Here is a 22,502-nt window from a genome sequence, read left to right on the forward strand (position 1 = left end):
AAATGGTTACAAGAAAAATAAAGATAAGACATTTACTAATAACTTAACAGACGATATCCGATTCAAGCAAAGTTTCTCACCACATGCTTTCAGCGGTCTTACTGACCAAACCGTTTAGGTCAGTACCCCTCCTCCAGAGTCCAGTGAATTCTTCCTTTATCTCCTCATGTGCAGTGAATGCAATGGACAGGGAGATAGAGAAGGGTGCCTTGGGATGTTTATCCCTCCTTTTTATAGTTTCAGTCCCCCTCTTGAAAAACATTTCCAGCTGGGAACTAGAAGACAAAGAGTTGACGTGCAAGGATGCTCCCTGCTGGCTTTTTCTTACCCAGTTTTGATCTTTCTTTGTTTCCCTCACGGCTTGATGACTCTGTTTACTGCTTAAGTGCAAATTAAGGCAAACATTCATCCTTTGTTTAAGATAGACTTGTTTGCTAACTTCTGCTCGGGCAGGGCATTATAGAGGGAAATCTTATAACTTTACATATAATGTTGCCACAAATATTTTACCAGCGCAATACTGACCAGCAAATTATGAGTTTTCAAATGATCCCTTACAAGGCATATCTTGTACAAAGATTATTACAATAGTGTGTAGGATGTGAATATAGGGGTATATTCTATCATGGGGGGGGGGGAATTTTGGTTTATAACATTGGTCTTTACTCCTTGGAAAGTGCGATAGAGTTCTTTAATGTCCATGGAGAGCAGATAGACCCTCACTCAAAATATCCAATGTAATAAGTACATTGAGTTCAACTTGGATGGAAAAATGGCTGAACTAACCTGATGAGACATTTAAAGTTGGTTTTCAGGGAATCTTGATATTTGGAGAAGTAGATTATAAACAAAATCAGTTAAATGTTTGTGTAATTGTGCAGAACTTGTTTTCCTTAAATGTTGTTGTAATTCACAATAGAAAATTGTTTGGTTCTATGTAGTGTAGTGCCAGAAGCTGCTTCATGGGGCAGGTTTTGTATACATTACAACTTTTACTAAAAATCCATGATGGTACTTAGAATGTTCATTGCATATCTGCAAAGCGCTGCAGTTTTGATTTTGTATTTTAGTGCTTGTGATCAAGCTGTCTCAGGGTATGCGTGTCACTGTGACATCAGATAGGCCCGATAAGACCAGCAGTTTGTTACTCTCAAAAGGTGGCCTGGGGAACCCCAACTTTTCTGCCAATGCAAATATTTGAAATTGACTTTACCCTAAAAAAAAAAATGCAAAGTTGACAACAGGCATTTGATCAGCTTTGACTTTCAAAAATTCAGGGATCTAATCATATGAAAATCAGGCAGCAATGCAGCCTACCACAGTGTAGTTTTAAAATTAAACTGATGGCTAGTACAGTACTGAATTGAATACCCTATTTTTCAATAGTTTGAAAGAAATTGGTTACACTTATAAAATTGTTGATCTGCTATATTTTAAATAGATCTTTAGTCCTCTGTTTTAGACAGTTTCACTTTAGGATATTAAATGAAGTGATGCTCATATCGTTAACTGAGCAAGCTTAAACCCATGTGGACATGATGTATAGACCTAAAGTCTTGAATTGTAATTGACTATTGATGTACAGTATGCACAGAGCTTGTTCTGGATTCTGAGTTTCCCTTGTACCATTCAGTAACATCACAAGTATCAAACAATAGGGGACAAATTCACCCGCATTGTATTTTATGGACTTGCCTGGGGCTGAGATCATCAAAGATTATTTTGGTTCTGTGTGTTTCAGTATTACAGGTGGTCTTAAATAAAATCCTAGATCCAGGTGTTTTGGAATCAGGACCCAAATCCAGATCTGTTGACCCAAACTGAAATTTTTCACATCTTGTGTCCTGGCCCTTTAAAATTCTTCCTATCCTTCAGGAGATTTCTTGTTCATTAAAGTGGATGCCATGGAACAACATTAAGAACTTCCTTTTCTGGAGGACAGGAGGACATTTACATGGCCAGGGTGGTGTATTTCTTTCATGCAGTATGTTGTATGCAAACTGTATTTTCTCGTGCAAAGTGAGTGATCTAATCACTTGAATTGCATTTACAGATTCACATTCTAGTTTATGCATATGCAAAGGCTAAGGGCCAGATTCTGGCAGCCCTGTCCATAAAGCTCAATCCAACTCCCACTGAAGTGAATGGAAGTCTTTTCATCAACCTTAATGAAAGTGGATCAAGCACATAATGCATAGTAGTTTACTCTGAGAAGTCTCTTTAACTTTAATGAGATGGCTCTGGGAATAAAATACTACTAATTAGGAGTAAGGGAGGCAAAATCTGGCTCTAACACACACAATATTTCAGCACATTTTTACAGGTCCCTTAATGCTGATCCTTATTTCAGCAACCATTCAGTTTCAGAACTTTTGGTACATGGCTGCTATAGTATTTACATTAATTGGAAACCCATTTTTTAAAAAAAGACACTTAGATTTCCTCATAGGAAGAGTGAAGGAGTAGATGGGAGAGAGAAATTTATAAGTGATTTGAACTGGAGCATGCTGTTGCTGTTTAGCTCTTTTTACTACCTCAGCATGAAACAGTTTATTCTTAGGTGTCTTCCTTAGGCAAAGTAACTTGATTTGCCTACATCAGAAAATGAAGAAAGACAAGCTTTAAAAAGTTAAATGCGCACACACAAAAATAAGAAGCCAATGAAACCCTTCCAAAGCCACATAATCTGAAAAGAAAAGATGTCACTCCTACTCTGTCAGTGGCTCACTTTAAAACCCACTTAAGAATCCTTCTGCTGAGAAAAACCTGGTTAAAACTTAAATGCTGCCTTTGAAGAGGAGTTGATTAAAATTAATCCTGCTAGCCACCCAAATCCAAGCCTGCCTGACCCCCTGGGGCTGAGTTTAGGCAGTTAGCCTGAGCCACCGCACATGCCAATGTCCACATTGCTATTTTTAGCATGCACAGATGTGTCTCCCATTGCTGGGAATCACACCTCCCAGTGGCAGTGTAGACATACCCTAAGGCTCAGACAATGACAATCCCTCCTGGATTTCAGGTGTCAGAACAATGCTTTGGACTGCTCTGGGAAACTACACCTTTGGAGCATATGGTATTGCTGTGCTGTGCACCCAGAAGAGGACATGAGGATGCCATGGAAAAAAGCAAAATGAACAATCAAGAGCAAGAAAATAGGTGCTGTCATTTACAGATGAACATCATGAGAGTACAGCAAGCACAGCACTCTGGATGTATGCCACAGTAGACTACATAAAACAAAACAAGCAACCTGCAGATGTGAACATGCATAGAGCAAACTGAAAATACAGGAGAAACTTTGCTCATTAGTGTATACCAATTAAAGAACAAAGACTCACTACTCAAAATAGCAGCCATGATGCATGTGTGTAAGTCATCTATATGAGACTGTTCCCATATACATCAATAGCTGTAGCCTTCCTAACCTAAGTAAGAGGAGAACCTTGTTCAGAAATATCCCCCTTGGAGATGTTCCTGATTAGTGCTGTTAACCTAGGAAACAATGTGAACTGAACATTGCAATAGAGAATCCACATGTGTGCTGGGATGGCAAGAAGGCTCTTAACTTACAAGGAATGTCCTCTATCCGTTATCTGTAAGCTATCTATCTATACATCCATTCATCTTTTTTAGGTATTTCTAGGGTGCGTGTTCGCATAATTTACAAGCACCAGATTGTAATCACATTCCCTCCCAAAACACAACCTGCAATACCTGCCAGTCATGTTTTTGCATGCCACCCCAATACCACACAGTCTTATTTTACCCCTTCCTCACCACAGAATCAAATATCAAGGGTACACCATTCCATGTGTTCCACTTACACGTGTGAGTTCATTTTGCATCCATCTTGCACCTGCACTGTAGAATTTGCTAACAAGCTTGAGACCTGCTTACATCTCTGGTGAAGAAGTTACTGCATTTTAGTTATAGAAGTGTATTGAATATGTTTTACATTCTTTTTCAGGCTTTAAAATACCCTTATTTTCAAGTTGGCCAAGTTTTAGGACCTCCTCCACAATATTTGGAACAGAAACAATCTGTTATTAAACCTGGTCAGCCAACAGAGCCAAAGCCAAATCTACCGAAATTAGAACCTGTATCAAAACTAGAATCTGTATCCAAGCCAGGATCTCAGTCTTCACCTGATGCACTTGACGAGACTCAGCCACAACTTCTGTCAAAGATTAATCACCAACCTCTCCAGCAAATCCAGCTGCCACAGAATACAACTAACCAGCAACTACCCCAACAGCAGCAGCCGCAACCACTTCTTCCAGCCATCAATAAAAACTCATCACCAGTAAGTTATCAATAAAATTTAAGAGCATATATATGAAATAATTTGTCCATGTTAGCTGTGGTACAGTCACCAGATACCATTTTTTTAAACGGGGTTACATTTTCCATTAAATACTGGAGATGTGCGTCCCTCTCCCTCCTAACTAGGGTATGTTCAGACTGCACAGTTTCCCTCCTTCAGCACAGATACGTTGCTCAAGTACACATGCTTGCTTTCTCTTTAGAGACGGTTAACTGGTGTAACTGCTACAGGTATGTAACCATGCAGCACTTCCTATGCAAGCCTGCTTTATTAAGGTAAAAAGCATTACAGAGAAAATATATTAAAAACAATAAAATCACCTACACACATGCTAATAAGATACCAGAATTAATTCCAACTCTAACATGGGCTCTGGCAGGAACAGTCTTTCAACCCCCACCCACCCAAAGGGATTCCTTTGTGGTCACAAGTTCAGGGCCGCCCAGAGGGGGGGGGCAAAGGGGGCAATTTGCCTCGGGCCCTGGGCTCTGCAGGGGCCCCCAAGAGAACAGCGGAGGCTCCCGCCTCCGCCCCTCTCCGGGAGCCTCAGCGCTTGATGTCTCCGCCGGGGCCCCTGAGCCCCGCCCTGCTCAGAGCCGCGTGGTTAGGGGGCGGGGCTGGGAGCTCCGCTCCCTCCACTCGGCGTGGAGCTCCCAGCCCCGCCCCTTCACCACGCGGCTCTGAGCGGGACGGAGCTCAGGCCCCGCCGGACACACGCTGCAGCTGTCGGGCGAGGCACTGAGACTCCGGGCGAGGAGGGAGCCGGGGGTAAGAGGCTGGGGCCAGGGCCGGGGGGAAGCGGGACCCGCTGCCGAAGCGCAGCCCGGTCTTCGGCGGCAGGGGGCCCCTTCCGTTCCGGGAACCGCCGCCGAAGTGCCCTGAAGACCTGCGGCGGGGACCCCCCCCGCCACACTTCGGCGGCGGGTCCCGCTTCGGCGGTAATTCGGCGGCGGGGGGTCCCCGCCGCGGGTCTTCGGGGCACTTCGGCGGCGGGTCCCGGAACGGAAGGGCCCCCCGCCGCCGAAGACCCCGGGCCCCCGGAATCCTCTGGGCGGCCCTGCACAAGTTCATTCCAGCCTCTGCTCTCTGCATAGAACAAGCACCCAGCCTTATGAGACCTCAGTAGGCCCAGTTCTTCTAACCCTACCCTAAGGATTGGGGTATTCCATGGAGCAGGGATCCTGTTCTTTTGCTGGAGCAGGAGGAAGACCATGAACCAGTTTAAAACCAGGTGATTTATTCAAAAACCCTTTCTTTGTCTATTGATCCCTGGAGAATCCAGTTTGAACTAGTATTTGCATATCTCTCCAGGAGGTAGCTTCAAAAGGTTGGTGAGGGAGGAAGTATATCAACACCCCCCCCCTTGTAGAGAAGGTACATAAACAACTGCATTTTTAATGGTGTACCCCAAAAGTGTTATCCCTAATTCAATAAGGTTTAATGTAATTAATTACATCTTAATTCTGAATGGTTTGTTCAGGATATTACAGGATGTTGTCCATCTGTCACAAGAACATCTAAAAGTGGTTTATCAAGGATTAATAAATGATTAAGTAATGTTTTAATAATGGTTAGTTATTACCTTCTGGACAGTGTAACAGGTTATTTATAACAATGACTTATAATCATATCAGTAGAAGGAATCGTAGATGAATGTACTTACAATATCTGTAACACATACTACTCATGTCATAACATGATTATCTAGTAATCATTCCTTTTATAAATTATTTATAAAAAATACCATTAATATAAAGCATTACCAAAAAAGTTAAAATAACCACTTGGAAAGGATTAGTGCTCCTCCTGCTTGAAGCAGGAGTTGGACTAGATTATTTAAGACCACCCTTCCAGTACTTTTATATGTGGCATTACTTCTCCAACTGAGGTCTGCTGGCATAATCCTGCTAGGTAATGAGTACCTACAAAATCCATAAAACTCACGTCTTCTAAGCTGTAAACTAGGTCTTGAAAACTTCATTTTATTTCTAAACACTTTTTAATTCTGTACAGTTCAAGCCAAAGCTGGAGTTTGAGCATAAAAACTGTTCTCAAGAATATTAAGAAATATCTTATGAAATTAAAAAATATCCAGTATTTTTTGTTTTATTTCCCCCTATGATATTCACTGACCTCTAATATGAGAAGTATTTATAAATAGCGAGTTTCCAGAATCATACCAATGCCCATCAGCTCAACTGCAAATGAATGAAGGAGAGAATGTCTTTAAAACCTGGTTGGGACCTCACAGGAGACCCTATGGCAGAGGGTGCCTGGGAGAGGCTTGGCCGGCTGGCCCTGCTCCCTCCTGGGCAGGCCAATCTATTTTTAGGGTTGTGCCAGCTGGCTCTGGACTGCTGGTGATGTGACTGGCTTGTATTACTCTGCCCGCTATTCCTGTTAGTTTTTCAGCTCCCAGGTTCTTTCTGCAGGCTTGAGCCAGTGGAACCAAAGAGGTGAATTAGGCCCAGCAAATTGATACTAATATATGGTCCCTAAACTGACTGCGTCAGGTAGATTTGGACAACTAGGGCCTGATCCTGCATTGAGCCACACTCAGAATTCCTACTGATACTAATGTCTGTTCAGACATTCAGAATCACTGCAAGATTAGGCCCTGAATTGCTTACCACGAGGAGAGAAAAATCTCTCCAAGCATTTCATTGCATTTAGGCAGGCAATGAACTAGATTTAAAATATAAGAATAGAGAATATTGAAACTTTTTTCTATTGAAAACAGAAGCAAGCAATCACAGGCCCACAAAATGGTGCAGTTGGTCTTAAAAATTGCAGGAGACGATGGGGTCAGGCTCTGTTAAAGACTGTGGACAGTTGGGACGACTTGGAGGACACAGAATTTGGAATTTCGTATTCCAAGAAGCCCAGCATTTCACAGTTAAAGGAAAAGAAAACAAAAGAGTTTCTGTTTAGGTAAGTCTCACAATTACATAAGACACTTGATTTGTATTGTGTTTTATTTTATCTTCAATTGGGTTTTAGAGTGAGTTTTCATATATTGTAAGGTTTATTTTGATGCTTCCTAAAATCTAGATACATTAAACTAACTTTATTTTCTTTATCCACTAAGACAAATTCTGCCACCCTTACTAATGTTCAGTACTAACTCACTCTTAAAATAGCCTGTAAAGGGGCGGGCTGCCCCTTTGCACCCTCTCTTGGCCATGTCTGGCCCTGCAGGTATGCCTCACCATACTTGAGGCTGACTGGCTATTAACAAGTGTACTTACTTTGATGGAGGCAATGAGAAACCAAACAGCCTAATACACATAAGTAAGCCTCCCTGTAATGAAACCCCATAAAGGGAGAACTTGGGCAACATTTTAAAGATTTTGGTCTCAGGTCTTCATTATTGCCTAATGTCATTTTTTCATGCTCTCTGTTGAGGTGGAATGTGGTATATGAATTGGGGAGAGTTTTTTTTTCAGTGATTCATTCACTTAGTGCTGCATTTTTATTTTTTTCATTTTCAGGAAGATTATGTTCCTTTGCTCTTTTTTTAAAAACAAAAACACCAACACACACACACTGAAAATATACTCCTGTTCAGTCTGTTTTACACCAAGTGATAAATGTAAACTTATTTTGTGATTAGGAACTGATTTGTGTATCTCAGTCTCCAGTCAGAGATAAACTTTAAGCATTCGGTAGTCACCAGGCACTGGTGCTCTTAGAATAGACCTAGACATACTTTTTTTCCACATACAGCCTGGGTCTACTCCTATTGAAGTAAATCAGAGTTTTGCCATTAACTTCACTAGAAATAAAATCAGGACCACAATCGTTACTTGGAAAAGATTTGTGGAGTTTGGATGAGAGCACTGTACTTATCAGGCTAAAGTAAATATCTGTAATTCTGAGTCTAGAGTTATCAGTTAAATTATTAGCTATCTTGATTTTCAGCATGCCAGAGCCAAAGGCCTTGGGCTGTATCCAGTCAGGAGGGGAAAGCAAAGCTCTGAGGCGAAATGACTCTGGAATATCAAATACATCAGCAAAACAATACTACCTGAGACAATCAAGATATCTTCCTGGTAAGGGAAAAATCTTTGTCATGGAGAACACAAGTTTTGAAAGGACCTTTTATTTTTGTTCTTCTGATTTGATAATTTCACCTTTCATTGACTAGTTTAAATTTTCAGACTTTTGGCCAAATACTATTCCAGCTCTTCAGGAATACAGGGCCCTCAAACACAGCATAGTTGGCACAAGAGGACCAGGCTGGGTAGAGAAAGTCTCAGCACCACTTGCCTACTGTGGCAGTTCACTCCACAGGTACACTTAGCGGTAATGTCCAAACCTGCTGACCATATCAGTACCAAATACTTTTTGTCCATTGGTAAGAGAGGCTCATCAGCTAACACAACCAGTACAATTCCTGATATACAGAACTATAATCCAGTTGACCAATATCAAGGAATTTGAGGACTGAGGATGCTGCCAGAGTTGCCCCAGCACAACCTTCTGACTGACCTCCCCTAATAATAAGGAACTGGTTACGTATTGGCTAAATCAAGATTTAGTTTTTTGAACATCGTACTCACAATGGCTTCTTAAAGAACTACTGTTATCCTGTTCATCTATAGGGAAAGGCTGACAATCTCAACTGATAGTAGAGTCGGTCTACTATTAAAATCAAACGCTGAAGTTTAGTTTCTCTAGGGTTGCTGGAGAGTGGCAGTTGCTGGCTGGGTGCTCAGTGCTGAAGGCAGCGCCACTGCCAGCAACAATGGAGAAGTAAGGCTAATACCATACCATGCCACCCTTACTTCTGCGCTGCTGCTGCTGGTGGCGCTGCCTTCAGAGCTAGGTGACCAGCCAGCAGCTGCCGTTCTCTGCTCTGCCTTCAGAGCTGGGCAGCCAGAGTAAAACTAAACATTTTCTGTAAAAATGCAAATTCTGCATATTTCCTTGCCAAACAGATTTCTAGGATCCATGCTAATCAGTCCAACTCTGAGGCTGTAGGTTGAAGCCATCCCCCACCTTGATAATCTGAATCATTTTTGGTTTGTCTGAAATTCAGGCAGAGAGGACAACTCACTATTTGTCCCTTCACTACACATCTGTTTTCTTGTGAGTAGAAAAGGCAGCTCAATTGAAATCTGAGCAATTTTGTCTACAAAGTAATAGGAAAATTCTTTAATCACCAGGAACAAGAATAGGGAGCTAAGAAAGGAAGGGGAGCTGTTTACCTATAAGTAGTTGTCTCTGAAAGTAGGCTATAATAAGCTCTCTGGTGCCATACTACTCATCTCCTCTTCACTTTTACACTATGTTACATTCATTTCTATATCAACTTAGTTAGCTTGAAAAGGAGCTTTTGGTTCTCCTTCAAATGTCCCCTGTTCTGACTGGTGCAGACTGACCGGTAGAACTGTAGCTAGCAGTAGTTGGGGCACTCATGTCCTCCCTCGCCCCTGCCTCAGTGAATGTCGAGCGTTCCAGGGTGAGGATATAAAGGAGCATGGTGCTCCAGCTGCCTCAGTTCCTTCTAAGCTGCAACCAGCTGAATGCTTTTTGTGTGAAGCTCTGGAGTCCTCCCAGATCTGTGATTAGTTAGCTAGTTTTAAGTAGTTATATAGTTATAGTAATACAGTTCCTTAGTTGGCATGGAACTGAAGAACAACTACGGTTTCAAAAGATGTGTATCTTGTCTGGCATTGTTCTGACATTGGATATACATGTAGATACCTGGCACTCACCCTCTAAGTGTTCAATTTGCTGAACGTTCACAACAAGAGCAAAGAAAGACAGAATAGACTTCAAGTAACCTTTTTAAAAGAAGCTGTGGAATGGTTTACCTAGAGAGGTGGTGGAATCTTCTTCCTTAGAGGTTTTTTTAAGGTCAGGCTTGACAAAGCCCTGGCTGGGATGATTTAGTTGGGGATTAGGCCTGCTTTGGGCAGGGGGTTGGACTAGATGACCTCCTGAGGTCCCTTCCAATCCTGATATTCTATGATTCAGTGTTGGCAAAACTATCTGGAAATGAAACAGGGCCACGAGCTGAGAGAGCCTACAGACCAGTAGTGGCACTGGACGAGTCTACTAGAAACTGAATTAGTCTTCTTCCTCTGTTAGGAGTCCCTGTGATAAAGATTAGAAAAGGAAATCCTCCTGAGGCTCTATGTCTAGAGCCAATACTTTTAGTAAAGACTCAGCTGGTAGGGTAGGCATGATTTTCCAGTTCTTGGTGGTGTCAGCCTTTGTGAAAAAAACCAATCTGCAGGAGAAAGACTCCTCTAAACAAAGTATTTTTAAGGACCCATTGTTTTGATATCTATCCTCATAGGAAGGTGAGGAGATATTTTTCCTCAGATCCGGATGAGCTGGTTCTGAAAGTGAGACTTTAAGGAACCATTGAGATGAAGGAATGCTGTGGAACTAGTGACTAGTAGCAGTGTGGCACTGCAGCATTTAATAGTCAAGGTACAGATTCATAGATCCGATACATCCCTGGTTCAGCCAGAGGTTGATTCAGTTTATAGTAATGGAAAAGGAAGCAGATGTACTGAAACAGTCCCAGATGTGTGTTCTTTCAGAAAAGAGAGGTCATGTAAAAGAATTGAGAATTTCTTCTCTACTTCCATCACTTAAAAAGCTTTCTGGCTCCCTGGAGAAAAATTCTTCTCCAATGTCCCATATCCAACCAAGGGTAGTATTATCTCCAGTTCCTTCTGAACTGAGAATAACTTTGGATCAGAAGAAGAAAATATGAATTGTGAACCAGACCTGCAGAAGGAGTATTATGGACAAAAAAAAATGATGAGGGGTTGTCCTATTTTGGATTAAGAAAAATAAACTGTTTTTATTGTGGATTTCTATGTATGATTAAGATCCATGTACAGCACCAATCAGTTAAATTTTACAGTATTTATTGTAGCTTAAGAAAACAGCTTTTTCACTATCCTTAGTAAAGGTTCATCTCTCAGCCATATCAGCATAACATGCATCTATGGAGAGCACATCAATATTTATTAATAATGTACTTAAGATGTTCTTAAAAGGTCTCAATTTATACCTTCCAATAAGACATCCTATGCCATCTTGGAATTTAAACATAGTGCTCTCACAATTGATGAATATTACAGTTGGAAGAGACCTCAGGAGGTCATCTAGTCCAATTCCCTGTTCAAAGCAGGCCCAACACCAACTAAATCATCCCAGCTAGGGCTTGGTCAAGCCAGGCCTTAAAAACCTCTCAGGATGGAGATTCCACCACCTCCCTAGCTAACCCATTCCAGTGCTTCACCACCCTACTAGTAAAATAGTGTTTCCTAATATCCAACCTAGACCTCCCCCATTACAACTTGAGACCATTGTTTCTTGTTCTGTCATATGCCACCACTGAGAACAGCCTAGCTCCATCCTCTTTGGAACCTCCCTTCAGGTAGTTGAAGGCTGCTATCACATCCCTCTCTCAAGCCTGGTCTACACTACGCGTTTAAACCGGTTTTAGGAGCGTAAAACCGATTTAACGCCACACCCGTCCACACTAAGAGGCCCTTTATATCAGTATAAAGGGCTCTTTAAACCGGTTTCTGTACTCCTCCCTAACGAGAGGAGTAGCGCTAATATCGGTATTACCATATCGGATTGGGGTTAGTGTGGCCGCAGATCGACGGTATTGGCCTCCGGGCGGTATCCCACAGTGCACTACTGACCGCTCTGGACAGCAATCTGAACTCGGATGCAGTGGCCAGGTAGACAGGAAAAGCCCCGCGAACTTTTGAATATTTCCTGTTTGCCCAGCGTGGAGCTCCGATCAGCATGGGTGGTGATGCAGTTAAAAATCAAAATAAAGAAAGAGCTCCCGCATGGACGATGCGGACGTGATCGCTGTAAGGGCAGGCAAATCTGTTCTATCAGCGCTCAAAATCATTTTTTAAATATCTCCAGACAGACGCCATAGCAGGGACTCAGCGCACTGCTGCGTGACAAGCGTAACGGAAAGCCAAGGAATCAAATGGACGCTCATGGACTGTGGAGGACTCAAGCTATCCCACAGTTCCTGCAGTCTCTGAAAAGCATTTGCATTCTTGGCTGAGCTCCAAATGCTTCTAGGGTCAAAAACAGTGTCCGCGGTGGGTCAGGGCATAGCTAGGCAATTTACGCACACCCCCACCCACCTCCAGAAGTGAAAGGGAAAACAATCCTCTCTTGACTCTTTTACATGTCACCCTATCTTTACTGAATGCTGCAGATAGACGCGATGGTGCAGCACTCAACACCAACATCCTTGCTCCCCCCACGCTATGGATGGCTGATGGTACAAAACGACTGGTATCCGTCCTCATCATCAGCCTATTGGCACATGGGGCAGTGCAAAAGGACTGGTAACCATGCTGACTAGCATCTGTTAGGTCGATCAAGGGCGCCTGGCCCTAATTTTTCCTGGTAGATGGTACAATATGGCTGATAACCATCGTCATCATAGCAACAGGGGGCTGAGCTCCATCAGCCCCCACCCTTCATGTGTAAAGAAAAGATTCAATTGCCCCTGAACTAGCAGAGGGATGCTGGGTTCCTCTCCTACACACTCCTTACTGTCCTGTCTGGACTATCATAGCAGCTGGAGGCTGCCTTCCACTCATATCTCACTAACAAGTCACTGTGTCTTATTCCTGCATTCTTTATTACTTCATCACACAAGTGGGGGGACAATGCTACGGTAGCCCAAGAAGGCTGAGGGAAGAACGGAATCAACAGGTGGGGTTGTTGCAGGAGCACCCCCTGTGAATAGCATACAGCTCATAATTTCTGCAGGATCTGACACAGAGCAGCTGTGCTCTCTGGTTCTCTGATACAGTGGTTCTCTAGTACACTTGCCCATATTCTAGGCAGGACTGATTCTATTTTTAGATACCAAAAAGGAGGGATTGACTCAGGGAGTCATTCCCAATTTTGGCTTTTGCACCCCTGGCTAAGAGCAGCCAGGGGCACTTATGACAGCAGCAAATGGCACAGTGCAAAAGGACTGGTAGCCACGATCATCTTATTACCAATTTATGGTATGGTAGATGGTACAATATGGCTGATAACCATCTCTGCTATCATGCAAAAGCAAAAGCATGCTGCTGTGTAGCGCTGCTGAATCGCCTCTGTGAGCGGCATCTAGTACACATACGGTGACAGTCACAAAAGGCGAAACAGGCTCCATGATTGCCATGCTATGGCATCTTCCAGGGCAATCCAGGGAAAAAAGGCATGAAATGCTTGTCTGCCGTTGCTTTCCCAGCGGAAGGAGTGACTGACGACATTTACCCAGAACCACCCGCGACAATGATTTTTGCCCCATCAGGCACTGGGATCTCAACCCGGAAATTCAAAGGGGCGGGGGAGGCTGCGGGAACTATGGGATAGCTACGGAATAGCTACCCACAGTGCAATGTTCCAGAAATCGACGCTAGCCTCGGACCGTGGACGCACACCACCGATTTAATGTGTTTAGTGTGGCCGCGCACACTCGATTTTATACAATCTGTTTTGTTAAACCGGTTTATGTAAATTCGGAATAATCCCGTAGTGTAGACGTACCCTCACTCTTCTCTTCTGCAGACTAAATAACCCCAGTTCCCATAGCCTCTCCTCATAAGTCATGTGCCCCAGCCCCCTAATCATTTTTGTTGCTCTCTGCTGGACTCTCTCCAATTTGTCCACATCCCTTCTGTAGTGGGGGGACCAAAACAGGACGCAATACTCCAGGTGTGGCCTCACCGGTGCCGAATAGAGGGGAATCATCACTTCCCTTGATCTGCTGGCAATGCTCCTACTAATGCAGCCCAATGCGCCGTTGGCCTTCTTGGCAACAAGGGCACACTGCTGATTTATATCCAGCTTCTCATCCACAGTTATCCCCAGGTCCTTTTCTGCAGAAGTTCTGCTTAGCCAGTCGGTCCCCAGCCTGTAGCGGTGCATGGGATTCTTCCTTCCTAAGTGCAGGACTCTGCACTTGTCCTTGTTGAACCTCATCAGATTTCTTTTGGCCCAATCCTCCAATTTGTCTAGATCACTCTGGAGCGTGTCCCTACCCTCCAGCGTATGTACTTCTTCTCCCTCCCCCCATCCACCCCAGTTTAGCGTCATCTGCGAACTTGCTGAGCGTGCAATTAATCCCATCATCCAGATTATTAATAAAGATGTTGAAGAAAACCGGCCCCAGGACCGACCCCTGGGTCACTCCACGTGATACCAGCTGCCAATTAGACATTGAGCCGTTGATCACTACTTGTTGAGCCCAACGATCTAGCCAGCTTTCTATCCACCTTATAATCCATACTTCTTCAACTTGCTGGCAAGAATACTGTGGGAGACCGTATCAAAAGCTTTGCTAAAGTCAAGATAGATCACATCCACCACTTTCCCCCATATCCACAGAGCCAGTTATCTCATCATAGAAGGCAATCAGGTTGGTCAGGCATGACTTGACTTTGGTGAATCCGTGTTGACTGTTCCTGATCACCTTCCTCTCCTCCAAGTGCTTCAAAATGGATTCCTTGAGGACCTGCTCCATGATTTTGCTGGGGACTGAAGTGAGGCTGACCCGTCTGTAGTTCCCCGGGTTCTCTTTCTTCCCTTTTTTAACTATGGACACTATATTTGCCTTTTTCCAATTGTCCGGGACCTCCCCTGATTGCCACAAATTTTCAAAGACAATGGCCAATGGCTCTGACATGAGACCTCCCCTTAAACCTTTGGCAAGCTGTAATTTATTTTGTTTGTCTATTAAGACAGTGTTTTTATAGCCATCACCTATGCAAGACATATACGTAAACAATGTGCATTAACGGCTGATCCACCATTCACTGTTTTTCATAAAGACAAAATAGTTCTTTGTAAACACCCTAGATTTTTATGAAAAGTGATCTCAGATTGCCATATAAACTAGTCTTCAATTTTATCAGCTTCCTTTCCCAAACTCCAATCTCACAATGGAGAGGATAAATTACATACTCTGGATGTTAAAAGGGCTTTAGCCTGGTATTTAGACAGGACTGAACAATTTAGACTGTCCCCAAATTTGTTTATTAACTAAGAAAGAACAAGGGCAAAGCTATATCTCTACAAATACTAGAGTATGTATTAATGAAGATTATAAACTGATGGAGTTGCCCATTCTTGAGGGAATTAAAACACAATCTACTAGATAGAAGGCAGCCTCTATGGCTTTTTCTAGATATGTTCCTCTGAGAGATTTTTATGGCAGCAACATGGAGTTCTGTTTATACCTTTTCTAAATCCTAAGGAATAGTATTTAAATCTGATGCAAGATTTGGCAAGGCAATACTGCAGTCCTTATTCAGTTAGGATTCTGTCATCCCACCTGCCTGGGTCAGAGTACTGTTTAAGCTATGTCATGAGTGGGAGTATGCAGAGGACACTCAAAAGAAAAATGAAGGTATTTGCCTCTGAGGTTCTTTGAGGTGGACTCTGCATATTGACACTTCCTGCCTGCCTTTCCTCACTACCTTGGAGTCCTATTTATCAAAGGGCTTGGAGTCATAGGTAAAAGAACTGAAGTGGCTGGAGTACCATGCCCATTTATACCTCATCCTTGGGACCCTGGATGTTCACTGATGGGAGGGATACGGAAGGTGCATGAGCACTGCAATGGCTACTGATAGATAGAGCTCTACCATTCAGGCTCTATTAGTCAGAGCATTTCATAAGTTTGAATATGCAGAGTCCATCTCAAAGAATCTCAGTTACAGGTAAATAATCTTCATTTGTCAAAGAAATGAGTTTGTTATTCACTTTGTAAAAAGTATAGTTGAGGCCTTTCCAGTGAATTCCCTGTGGGGAAGAAAAAAGTCAATTCCTTAATGTCAGATAAAGGCCCAAAGACTCAAGAACATTAATCTTTAAAAAATGTGTCTCTACCTATAGATAGCTCAGTTGATAAATAATCTCAATTTCCTTCCTTTTTCAAGGACATTTCTAATATTCCTCTGGTTCAGAGCCACATTTTTTATATGAGAAGTGTATTGATATATTCATCCAAAAATAGAAACCAACTTCAGCTTGTAAGAAAATTATAGCACCAAGGCAGATTTTTAAAAAATGGTATTTAATAGTTTTTCTAAATATTAAATCTGGACACTTATCTGTTACTTTAATTCCACTAGATCCGGGTGCTGCTTTCATGCTGTTTAATCGCATCCACCTCTTTCAATACATCTGTGTTTTAGAAATACCAATTTTTCTTTTAGTCATGGGAAGCCTAATGTTTTGCATACCCCTTTGGTGGTTGTAACTGTTTAATGGTTTTATATTTCATTTGGGAAATACAGCACCTGGTAGCACATACTTTAACTTTTATGTATATAACACATGGCTGTTAATTACTTGAGGTCCATAAAAACTTTACTACATTTTTAGTATTTTGTTTGACTTTCATTTAACTGTAGTAGCTCACATTGGTCACATTAAGGCAGACTTTTACAAGGTGAAGATCAATTGTCTCTGAAGCTGTTAAAAGTTTATCTTATACATTTGATCATTACAATTCTCTCTGTACTAGTCTTTTTTAGTGATCAGTTGTAAAACCTAAGCAGTGTGCATCATTCTTTGAGTTATAGGAAAAAAGTTTTAGTTCTTTGTAACATCATGTAAAGTCCAAACACTTTTAATGTACTGTCAAGGTGTTCTTCCATTCTTAAGATTAACTGCTTAATATGTTGTCTTTTGAAATTGACATTCACATTCTTTAAAATGATTGCTTTTCCAAGGTGTAAACCCTAAGAATGTCTCCTTAGTAGCAGCCAGTAAAGAAGGCTCTCAAGGAATCTGGAACAATTCATTGTTTTCTAAACCACTAGGGCCTACTGGAGGAGGTCTGTCTTTTAACAGAACGAATGCAGGTAATTCATAATTACAAAAAGTACAATTGTATATGCCAGATTATTTTGTGTTAATTTTTATTGTATAAAATTAATTTCAGTAAGGTCTTCTAGCTTACAGTTGTTTCACTGTATTCTTGCTTTTCTCTTTTTAATGTGTATTCCCTGAAAAGAACAGTGTACTCAATATTTATCTGCCAAGGTATATATTCTCATGTCAGGGTGTGGAGAAAGTACATGCTAGAAGTCCAGTTATGAAGCTCTGCCAGGAAGAATTTGAGTTCTAATCTATCAGAGCCGTTAATTTACTGTGTTAATTTAAGAAAGTATTTTCACTTTATTATTCCTAGTCAATTTGAACTGGAACATTGAGTAAAAGAGCAGTCCCTCATATGGAAAAAACAAACAAAAAAGGATGCTGGGTGTGAGCTCATATAATAAAAATAATGTGCAATATTTACACAGTGCTTTGTTTGAGGATCTCAAAGCAGTTCTCAAACATTGAGCCTGCCAGCCTTCCTTAAACTAAATAGTACTTTACTGCATGAGTAATCCTGCTTTCTTCAATAAGGTTGTTGGAGTAAAGTACTTCACAATATGAGTAAGGATGGCAGTCTGGCTTTTGCTGATTAAGCATCACACCACTACTGAACTGTATGACGTACTATATCCCCATTTTACAGGTGGGAAAATTAGGCACAGAGAGGTGAAGTGACTTGTTTAAGATCTCTTAGCAAGTTAATGTCAGAGCCAGGACTAGAGACCAGGACTCTTGGATTCCCAGCCCCGTATTCTAACCATATGACCACATTATTACTTTATTATCTAAAATAATAAAAAGTAATAATTTAGAACCAGTTTCTCAGCTGGTGTGAATAGGTGTCCCCCCATTGACTTCAACAGAGCTATGCTGATTTACATCACCAGCTGAATATCTGGCCCTAAAACTTTTGTAGCAGTCTTCAGCCTGAAGGATCTTTGAGTTTTAAATACTATGCAGAGGTCTCACTTCCTTGCAACTGCCATGCCCCTTCTAATAAGGGGGAGTGTAGTAGCCAATCTGTGCCATCAACAATACAGGTTTTTCTGTTTGAAAGTGAAGCACATATTATCTGTCTGAAATTACATGGGTACTGTTTGGTAGGAAGAAGGTCATTGCCCACACTGGAATTTTTGACACAATATGAGGGGCATCTCTTTCAAATATCTATCATAGGTACTTATGTGACCCCTTCTCTATAGTTTCTGAGCACCTCAAAATGTATTTATCCTCACAATACCCCTGTGTGGTAGGGCGGTGCTATTATCCCTATTATACAAATGGGTAAATGAGGCAGACAGGCAAAGGGCCAGATTTTCAAAAGTATTCAGATGCATAAAGATGCAGAGAGTCACCTAGTGGGATTTACAAGAATGCTGAAGCAGGTTAAGCACCTAACTTCCATTGAAATAAATTGGAGTTAGATACTTTGGAAAATCCCACTAGGCACGTCTCTGCATCTCTAAGCACCTAAATACTTTTGGAAAAACTTGACCTTGGGCAAGTAGTGAGTCTTCAGTGGAGCAGGGTCAAGTCTGCACTCAGGTCTGCAGTCTCAGACTAGTACCTGAACCATCCTTTCTCCTTTAAGTAGTGCCATGGTATTTTCAGTGACTTCAGTTTAACCTTTTATCGAAAGAAGACCCCTTCAATCAACAGTACTCTTCCTCTTAATACCATGCTGGGGTAATGCTTCAGTAGTGATTCACAGGAGAGTGCCATCTAAAGAACCAGTGGACCTACTTTCTCAAATACCTGGGTTTTTCTTTAAGGTCTCCAGTCCTAGTAGTGACCTGCCGGAATCCATTTTAGCTTATGAAATCGGACAAGATCACAGCTCCAGGCTATAAGAATGTGAAATGAAGCTGAATAATTCTGTTCCAGATAAACTAAAAATCAGTGCATTATATAAATGTATAATGAAATGCAAACATATGAAATGGACACAATCAACCTAAAAATCCCACTTCTGTCTTGAAAAAGTTACCTCCAAGTTATAAAAAGTTATAACTGAAAGAGTTTAGAGAAGAAATACTATTTATTTTCTGTTTGTTTGCTTTGTGCATATGATAGCACTTTCGACAGCTATTTTCACCATTTCTCCTTTAGAGTCCATCTTGTCTGGCTCTTTTACGCACCACCACCAGGGTAAAACTCATTTAAGAAAGACACATGAAAATATGTTTGGTAAAACACAAACATTGGCGGGGGGTCCCAAAGGCAGGTATAATAGAAGCTACTTTTTAAAGTCATTATTTATTTTATTAGATTTCAAGTTGTCCCCTTAACTGATGAAATAACCAAATTAAATTTGTTACTTTGGAATGGTATTTTTCCTCTTCCTCATTGTAACAATAAACATAACCATTTAAGAGCAAGTTAGTTCCAAATTATGAGGCACTCTCTCTATGCAGAATTATAGGGTTAGGTTCAGTTAGGCCTGCAGTCTGACTAGCTAACCATGCTTGAGTGATTTAATATATTTACTGTGAACATGTTGGTGATAAATTATATTCTGCTTTCCTTGAGTAGAAGCCTGGTGGTGAGTTCAGTAGCAGCATTTCCCACTTTTTGCAAACATAGGACTGAAGTCATTATAGTTATAAAGGTACTTTAAACACTCATTCTCACCTGTTTTGATTTCAGGTTTTTTCATTATTTCTGTTTATAAATCACCTAATCAATTCTTCATCTACATTTTCTGAAGGACTGTCTTTTCATCCTTTTCCTCTTTCTTTCTTTCATCTGCCTTCTCTGCAGAAGAAAACATAATTAAACCAATTGAAAAACTATCATGCAAAGAAAGGTTGAATGAAAAATTAGAGGAGCCAAAAGGTAATTTATGGCAATTATAGCTTGGGATAGATGATTCTTTGCAGGTTTCATAGTTATGTCATGCATTTTCTTATTTTGCTTTTCTTGTAACAGTTGCTCTTGTATAATATATTCCAAATGATCTTACACTTTTGTTTCAGTTTTAATCACTATTATTCCATGTTGTGGCCTCCGCCCTGTAAAAGTGAGGGATCCCAGTTGCAGAGGGATCATTTTGGTTTTGCTGTGCAGGGGAGAGGGAAACGGTGAGAGGAGGGAATGAAGGGGATCTGCTTGCCACTGAGCTGTGCTCCACAAACTCTCTTATAATGGCAAGGGGGATTGAGGACACAGCTGGGGTCAGTCAGTCTGTGATTGTTTACTTGCACATGGAGCAGGGTAAAGGATTTTCCCCATTGTGAACTTCACCCATAGTTGTTTGTGTCAAGCAGGTGAACTCAAAATGTATGAACATATGTAAAGAATCCTTTTAGTGTTTCATACTGAAATACTGGGCCTCATCTTTTGTCTATTTGTCACGCTCTAGTAAACATGCTTAGTTATTGATCCTGCCCCATTAAAGTTAATGGGAGCTCTACTGTTTACTTCAGTGGGTTCAGGATCAAGTCCTTAGTGGAGGCAGTCCTGTGACAGTGGGAGGGGAGGGCAGTAATTTCCCTAGGACTTAGGCCAACTTGAAAACTACCTTGTAGGCTGTCCTCAATTACACTAGTGCAGCCTCGGAAATCTGAGGACAGAAATTGGCCATATAGTTATTAAATTCATTAAATAATATTTGTCTGTCTTACTTGTTGGAATCTACGTGCCCTGGTGCTAGTCCTGTTCTGAAGCCAGAGAGTATTCCACCACCATAATAATAAACCACAACGGCTTCTGCAGTAATAGGCGTTTGGTGTGCTGCATTCAGCCAAGTGCTTTAAGCACCACAGCACTGGTGCTGTATTAAAGCACACCCTTGCATAGCTCACTGCTTTGGAGTATGTCTTGTGAATATAAAATTATTCATTTAAAATGTTGGTTGGTGTTTTTAACAATTTGGTGGTGGGAGAGTACTGATCTGCTATGTTCTTCCACTGAGATACAGAGTTCCTAGTAGAAGGAGAAGAGAAAATAATGGGGGGAAATGTATAAGTATTTTTCTGTACTACAGATAAATTCTGATCTATAAAAGACTGTGTGCACACTAAAATTACTTGGCCAAAATGTTCCAAAGTTGCTAACATCAGTGTATACAAGAGAGTCCTGTTGTTGTCAAGCTCAGAGCAAGTTTCCATGACACCGTGCTTACAGTGCCAGCATTTATAGGACTTTTGTCTTCACTAAGGCTGCTTCACATGCACATTTTCATGATGCAGCGAATCCTGTCTACATTAGCACTTGCTCTATTCAGCCACCTGTGTATCTGCACTATTGCTGGAAAATGGGTCTGAAGTTTTCTAGGGGAGACGCACATGCATTTACACTAAGTGCTTTTATACCTTTGCAGCTTGCTAAGTAGATGCTAGCTGCAACTGTGCAGAGCAACTCCACTTGGTTACACTGATTTTACATTGATGTAATTGCATTTAATGCAGTGAAATTACACTAGTGTAATGGTGTGGAGAATATGGATGTGAAACAGAACGTCTCACACCGTACTCACTGCAAGCATTACAGAGCCTGTGGACTGTTTCCTGGCAGAACTGGTTCATAATACCTAAGGAATATAATATCAGCTGTTCATATTTTTGGATTATCCTATTACTTGCTTCAGATGGCTCAATGGCTATGCCCTGAATGAGGAACCATGCATGCATTGTGAGGGGCAGGGGTCACATCCTGGTACACCCTTACACATGCTGATGCCGTGACGAGTCTATTAATGAAATGACGGACTTTACATGAGCTTGTATTGTCCAGGAGGGTACTGGGCAGTATAGGACGCAGATATCTGGGGGAAGTCTGGGACTGGAAATTTGCTGGTGTTGATCTACAGCAGAGGTCCCCAAACTGTGGGGCACCCCACCCCAGGAGTGTGTGGAGAAATGTCCGGGGTGGGTGCAGTGGGTCAGCCCCCAGGGGGGCAGGGAGGGAGTGCCACCCAGCCCCTTCCCGCCCCGAGCTCTGCTCCGGTCCTGCCTCCAGCCATATCCTCGGCTCCTGGTCATTTGCCTGGCCCCATCTCCAGCCTTCGTGCGGCTCTACTCTCACCCCCACCCCAGATTCGGCCACTGGCCACGGCTCCATTCCTGACCCGTGGCCGAGGCTGTGGACAAGGTCGGGAGTGGAGCTGCACCTGGCTGTGGGCCCAGTTTCCAGCCCCCTCCACCGCCCAACTGTGGCTCCGTTCCCACCCCCAGCCTTGGCCCCTGGCTGCAGCCCTGCTCCCAGACCCAGACCTTCCCCCAGCTGCGGCCCCAGCCTCAGTGCCCTTATCCTTCTCTGCGTTTCCCCTGCCCCCCACCCACCA

General features: G+C 42.2%; 1 protein-coding gene across 5 annotated transcripts in view; it reads left to right on the forward strand.

The window, feature by feature from the left end:
- MAK (male germ cell associated kinase) overlaps positions 1-22,502 on the forward strand; it is a 49,652-nt gene that overhangs the window by 17,348 nt on the left and 9,802 nt on the right. For 2 of the 5 annotated variants that reach the window (XM_045007592.1, XM_045007593.1), the window contains 4 exons: positions 3,968-4,303; positions 7,065-7,255; positions 8,246-8,376; positions 17,068-17,199. In XM_045007592.1, coding sequence (XP_044863527.1) covers positions 3,968-4,303; positions 7,065-7,255; positions 8,246-8,376; positions 17,068-17,199 — 790 coding nt within the window. Of the gene's footprint in view, positions 1-3,967; positions 4,304-7,064; positions 7,256-8,245; positions 8,377-17,067; positions 17,200-18,812; positions 18,951-18,990; positions 19,910-19,978; positions 20,070-22,502 lie in introns of those variants that run through there. The other 3 variants (XM_045007596.1, XM_045007595.1, XM_045007594.1) reach the window with 3 other exon arrangements.

Source organism: Mauremys mutica, chromosome 2 (genome assembly GCF_020497125.1).
Source record: "Mauremys mutica isolate MM-2020 ecotype Southern chromosome 2, ASM2049712v1, whole genome shotgun sequence".
NCBI classification, from domain to species: Eukaryota; Metazoa; Chordata; order Testudines; family Geoemydidae; genus Mauremys; species Mauremys mutica.